The 6,793-nt window shown below is 41.6% G+C and overlaps 1 protein-coding gene across 6 annotated transcripts in view; it reads right to left on the bottom strand.

The window, feature by feature from the left end:
- Positions 1-5,292: 5,292 nt before the first annotated feature.
- Positions 5,293-6,793, bottom strand: part of LOC103529960 (core histone macro-H2A.1) — a 45,126-nt gene continuing 43,625 nt past the window's right edge. For all 6 annotated transcript variants that reach the window (XM_030459016.1, XM_030459012.1, XM_030459015.1 and 3 more), the window contains exon 9: positions 5,293-6,024. In XM_030459016.1, coding sequence (XP_030314876.1) covers positions 5,859-6,024 — 166 coding nt within the window. In that variant the 3' untranslated portion in view covers positions 5,293-5,858. The remainder of the gene's footprint in view (positions 6,025-6,793) is intronic.

Genomic DNA, 6,793 nt, shown 5'->3' with positions numbered 1-6,793 from the left:
TTGTAAAATGCCCTGAAGGTCACAAGCTATTCATCCTGCTGTGTAGTTCTCTTTAAGAAGGTGCTTGTAAGTACTACTGGAACACATGTGTGATGAGGAGTTGCCATGGCAAACAGGTTTTGGCACTATTTAAGACAGAGTTTTATTGCACAGCAGAATAAATAAGCATGTTAAAGCCACATACAGTAACTTGTTGGCACATACATTAATGCTCCCAAGGGCTGCAATAACTTAAGGACCCTCCCTTTAAATATTTTTCAGCTTTTTTTCTTTTTATTGACTACATGCATTTAGTATTAGGGCTAGGAATGTCCCATTTCCACCCCTTTTTGAAGTAAGTGAGGCAAAAAAGGAGGACTGTCTAATAAATCATAAAGGGGCATTGTGCACAGACAAGAGGGGCAATTTTCCCTTTCCTAACCTGCGGGAGACCTGGCTGTCTGCTAAATCCTGACTTGCTCCCTCTAGACATGGGAGTAGATTGGCATGTTTGTATTGCTGATGGAGCCTGAATAATCAGAAATAGTTTCTCACTATTTTCTGCAGTTTCTGTCTCTTTTGTGCCAAGCCAGTCCCCTCCCACATCACTGCAGTGAGGCAGTTGCTGCAGCTTTAGTCAATTTATGAACCACCTGTTCTGTTCCCAGTTTGGCTCCCAGTTCACACCAGTGAGATCTGTCAGGTCTGGAAACACTCCCAGCTTCAAGGAAGCACTGCAGGGAGGCAGGAGGCAAACCTGTGCCTGAAAGAGGGCTCAGGTTTTTGGTGCTCTTAAAGGTGAATATAAATTACACCTTACAATGAAAGCTGTGCTTTAAGAAGAATTATTAGTGTATTAGGCTGGGCTTTATTAGCTCGGAAGTTCCAGAGTGTGGTGGGAGGTGTGACACTGGCTCCCTCTTCTGTGGGAAGCAGCAACTTCGCTGGTTTGAAGAACTTCGGAGGTGCCAAAAGGAGGCGAAGCCCTCGGAATCTCCCCATCCCCTCCCACCTTGGATGCATAAAAGCACAATTAGTGCAGAGCTGCTCAGATGAGGCCCAGTGGAGGGCAAGGGGCAGAGTTGCCTTCTCCCCTGAGGAGTGAAGGATGGGCAGGGGTATTCAGACCAAGCTGGCAGCACTTGTTTCTTCTTAAAAACTGGGCAATTGGTGAGTATGGTGGACATAATTCTCTTTGTTTTGCTACTTGAGTAAGGAAGTCGCTGGAGAGGAGTGACAGAAAGCACATCTCGCCTTGAAAGGAGGCTGCAGGCAGAGCTACTTCTCTCTCCTAACTTTCCTGAACACTCAGCAGTCGCTGAAGCATGTTCCAGCCTCACAAAAAGGGGAAGGCAAGGGAAGGAAGAGTTGGTTGTTTTTAAGAAACATACACGTTTGTAATATCACGTACTTATAGGTTATTATGAATTACAATCCTCTGACTAAGAGAATTCATGAGGGAGGGATAGTGCATGGAGGGAAAAGAAAGAAAAAAGGAGGGAGGTGATTTTTATGCCTCTAAATGTGTCTCCTGAGCATAAACGTAGTGGAAGACCCACCATTTCCTTCTAGCTGTTTGGATTTGTTTGCAATTAAAACCTTTCGGAGCTGTCAGGGGCTGTTGACAAATATATTATAACTAACTTAGGTTAAGTGAAAGTTACTTAAAATTAATCCATCCCTGCACAATCCTTCTGTTTCACTTCAGAAGAATGTGCCAGGAGGAATCAGCACAATCCTGATCATGTTCAGAGAACCTCCTCAAGGTGGAAATTTGCAAATAGGGCTACTGTAGTATGTAATGAGAAGCTGCAGGGCTTTCAATTATCCCACATTGTCTGTCTCTTTGCAACTTGACTGACAGCTAATTATGCTGGTGCCATTTTTTTTTATTTTTTATTTTTTTTTTGGCAGTGGAATTTAATCTCCCAGATGGAAAGCAAATCAATCTGCCCATCGCTGCAGCTGAGGCATACTTGGGCTCAACTTTAATTTATTCTCCTAAGCCTAAGAAGGTTGGTCATTTCAAGGTACAAAAATATCAAATTTCTTTTGTTAACCAGGCTGGTGAAAAAGTGGGGAAGAGTTGGGATTTTGTAGGCTGTGCTGTGAAACGTTGCTCCTTCCTTTGTATTAGGAAGCAGCAGCATCATCTCCTCTTGATTCCTGTTCCTGGAACCTGACAAGGAGGAAGCATTTATGAGCAGGCTGCTAGTCATAATGGTTAAACATGAGTTGTGGAGGCATTAAGTGGGATTCTATGGAGGAATGAAATAAATCTCTGCAGAACTCGACACAAAAAGGAGTCGGTGGCAATTTTCAAGCACTTTAGCCAGTGTGCAATAGCCCAGTTCCCATTGGGTTTCATGCCAGGGATATAAATACAATCCTTCTACTTACCTGCACTCTTCAGACCTATCAATTATGCTGCTTCCTCTGAGTTGCTGTTACAACTTTAGGCATTACTGTCCTCTTTCAAACATTGTAGAGCAGCATATATGGGTAGTTACTACAGGCTCCAGACCTGATCTTCAAGTACCCAGGCACCTGCAACTCCTGTCAATGTTTTTCAAGCTCAAAACCCCAATTTCAGCTAGGATCAAGGTGAAGGGAGCTCACAAAAACTTGGTGTTAATGAATGCTGGAAAATTGGAGCCTTATTTTTCTGCAAACTTTTGCCTCTTTGGCTAATGCTGTTCCAGCCTGCTTATGGTACTTATGTTTATTATAATCCTTCTGGGCTACTTTGTCTGAATTATTAATCTCAAACTGCTGCATGTGTGTAATGTAGTTTTTGGAGAGTTTACAAACAGAAAGATTCCTGATGTTGCTTTTTACAGAAAAAAGCTTTTGGAAAAATGCTTTGGTCACACCTAATGAGTCTAATCCCACTCTTCACACTTGAGCAAACATGCAGCCATTCTACTGACTCTTCCTTAGCGTGTTTGGAAAAATTACAAGCTCTTCTATCTAGCTACTAATATCCAGCTTTTTATATTTCCATATTATGCTTATCAATATGTTGATACTGCCTCTAATGAGCCCTTGAATGACATTTTATAATTATGATACAACCTTGTACTTGGAACCATGTGTTTTGGACAAATCTCTGGAGAACTGATGTTTTGACACTGTCCCATTGGTGCATTCATTATCATGCTGTGCATTGTTATTTCTGCAACATGAGAGGTTAGAGGCAGCCCAGACAATGCCCTCTCTAGCTGTTGCAGAGATGCCATTTAATAGATGATTGGGGTGCTAATTAGTCTGTGGGAAAAATGATCAATACCTGGGAAAAAAAATGTACAGGAGCAACTGAGTGTGGGCTTGGAAAGTAACATCCTTGTGGGTCTTCTGATGTTTGAGGTTATAATGGCACTTAAAGATGCTAGCTGCAGGCATTGCTTTGAAAATGTACATGTAGCAATTGGAAATCCAACATAATCTGGAAATAACCAGCTAAATAGAGCATTACAAGGAAACCCACTGCTCTTGGCAGATGTCAGATGTCTCTTTAAATTGCTGTAAAATATTGGCATGTCCTAACGGCCAGAAAACAGGACCTCTTCCTTCCAGTACAACCTTGCCAGCAGGGCTGTCTTTACCCAGGACAGATGAGGTTGTGATAGTGAAGTTTAAGGATGGACGTGAGCCCCAGGGCAGGGAAGGCTGCAAATGGAGAGCAGAACAGGGGACACACTTCACTGTATTCCTGTACCTCCTGTCAGGGCTTGTCCTAGCTCAGCCACCTCACTTTTACCATCGTGTACCTCTGAATTGGCCAAAGACTTCCAAAAATTGACATCCATAAAAGAGCTGAAGAATTTGTTACTGAACCTTAAATTAATAGTGGAGTACGGAGGGCTGATTTCTGAGGAATGTAACATGACACTGAAAGTTCAACCTGTCCATCAGCACACCAGCCATCCAGCAGACACATCTGTGGTACCGTTAGCAAATAATTTACCTTTCCCAAACTGCTTTAGAAATGTAAAGTTTACACAGACTTCATTCATTGCTCCCATTTTTCAAGATTAAAAAAAAAAAAACAAACCCATCCCCAGGATTTCAGGCAACAAGGATGCAAAGAGGCAGATGAGTGCAATTACAAACTCTTCCTCTTTATGGGAATGGGGGGAATGACCCCAAACCTTGCATTTTTGCTTTCTTCCTCTCAATGACACAGTAACAGTGCTGTCACCAGCCAACTGCAGCTATAAACCAGCCTGGCAACCTGACCATGAAGGGGCAGGATAATTGGGTATGTATATGTCTATATGTATAAACACACTTCATATATGCCCCAAAATCATCCAGGCTTTAAACCTTTTAAAGCACTGAACCAGTTAAAGAGAGACTATTTTAACTTGCTTTCAGATAAGAGCCATAATGGACTTGCAAATAAGAGACCAAGCTGTAAAAGCACTTTCACTGAGGTTTTCCAGATGAGATCTTTCCAAAATGTGATTAATTTATTATTTTTTTTGCAACTGGAGCTTGCACATTCAACTACAACTAGGAAAAAGCCAGGGAGATTACCAAAGTAACATCCTGGCTGTGGTGCACACCTTAGCAGGGATTTCTTCTCCTGTTTTTCTTGTTAGGCATGTAACCTGAGAGGTTACTTTTTAGGTTCTTGAATATATGCCATCATCTACTTGGGCTGCTTCATGTGGCTGAGTTCAAGCTTGTTCTGGGATCTCTGGCTTTCCTGAAAGAACTTGCTGGATTTCAGAACCTCAGAATGTGTTCTGCAGGCTGCAGGAGAGGTGGGTGGACACTAAGAGAGGCTCCCTCCTCCTTCAGGCACTTCACTCACCTTGCTACGAGTGTGGTGGAGACCAGTACAAGGTCATTGATGGACCAGGCTGGGTCAAAGCAAGAGAATCACAGAGTTCTCTGGCCACAGGGAGGGTCAGTGAGTTTTGAAATGAATGCTGAGAAAGAGAATCTGAGCATGTTTCCTGCTCATGCCCTTTTTTTTGCAAAAGGACATGCTCACAGCATATTCTTTTGTGTTAAATTTCTGCCAAAAACCCCTTCAGGACATTCTTGCACCGTTTCCTCAGGTATCCGCTCGTTCAGGCTTTATTCTATTTTTCAATCCTTTTAGTGACACCTAGTGAAATTTGTGGGAAACGCAGCTTCAGTTTTCTTCCACTGCAAGAATCGATGCAAAAGCAGCAGCACAGGATTTAGGATTAAATGTGAATGTACTGCATCTTTTTTTTTTCATTTATTGCCTCAGCTAAGTTTTCAGCATTTAGAAAATGAAGGCTTAAGGGGAAAATGTAATTCAAGTACACCAATAGCACCAGTTCAAACATTTTACTAAATCAGTTCACACCATTTCAAAATTGTAAATATAATTAAGGACAACAGGGTTTCTGTACTTTTTTTTTTTTTCTTACAGATTTATCATTAAGACAATAAACAAACACAAAGTAGGTTTATAGCATCTGTTCTTTTAAAAAAATGAAAGGAACGCCACTCGATGTATTGATAAAGCACCACAACACAGTTACAAAATAGGGTCGGCCTGTTTCTTTCACAAGTAAAAGACTACATACTCCTAACAGGTTTCTGCTGCAATTCAGACTTCATTAAAATAAAACTATAAAATCTCCTAGATTACACTAAGTTCAGACAATGCCTGGTATACAGTGCATTAACAGCAGTATTGCCAACTATCAGTGCCAACAGAAAACATTTCAGAAAGTAAACCCAAAACAAACAAAACCCCAAAACAAAACAAAAACCCCACCTTTATTCCCCTAGATGAGCAAAATTTAAAATAAGGGATGCTCTGCGTCACAATGAGTTAGGATTTGGGGAGGACAAGGGGTAGAAGAGGGGTCTGGTACTGGAGCTTTCTAGGCTTAGTTGGCATCTAGTTTGGCCATTTCCTGCACGTATATCCCTATACTCTCACTGTCAAAGAGCACGAAGTACACTGTCTTGATTGAAGAGGACATTGTTGACACAAAATAGCTGGAGATGGCTTTCAGGATCAGCTGAGCAGCCGTTTGCTTTGGGAAGCCATTTCTGGAAGGTGAGACAAAACAAGAAAGAAAAAAATCAGGACTCGTTGAACAAGATTTTGATGGTATAACCTTGCAGGGAACCTCATCTTCTCTCTACCACAGCACAGTAAATAAAGTTCCAAAGCCAGTGTTTACAGTCTGAATTAGAAGTTACAAATGTGTTTGTTTAGGCAAGACTTAAAATGTTGAAACAGAAGAAAAGCATTCCCAAAATATGAATGCAGAGTCCACAGACATTAATGGGTCAATTATTCTCATTTAACAGACAAGTAAACCCAGGGTCAGTCAGTCTGAAGCATCCAGGGAATCAGCACACATGGTAAGAGAGAGTTACAGAGTCAAACCTGTCCCAAAAGCAAACCAACCATCAAAGAACAATTCAAAGGGGTAGAGAACTTCATTTGGAAAATGAAGCATGAAAAAAACCCGAAGTAAAAAAGGGTTTTACCAGTATCAGTGGTTAATAATTGCACACAATTTTTAAAAGTTATTTGTTCAGCCTTGCTGCAGACTGGAAAGAGAGAGAGTCTGAGTTGCAGTAGTTTGGTAGTAAGAAACAACACCAGCAGCACCCTTATATTCTTTCAAAAGTGCACCAAAAAGTGGAGGGGAGCAAGACTTCTCTCCTGGGTCCAGATGGGTTCAGTTTAACTTCACTGAGCTTGGGAAGTCCAAGTGGCTGTGGCAGGTCTGAGGGCAAACTTAAAGGTCTTGATGGCTTTTCTAAGCCAGCCTCAGCAACACGTCCCAACAATCCTTACATACTTATC

Source organism: Calypte anna, chromosome 13, assembly GCF_003957555.1.
Source record: "Calypte anna isolate BGI_N300 chromosome 13, bCalAnn1_v1.p, whole genome shotgun sequence".
NCBI lineage: Eukaryota > Metazoa > Chordata > Aves > Apodiformes > Trochilidae > Calypte > Calypte anna.
Note: the sequence above shows the minus strand (reverse complement) of the source record. Positions and strands in the feature narration are given on the sequence as shown.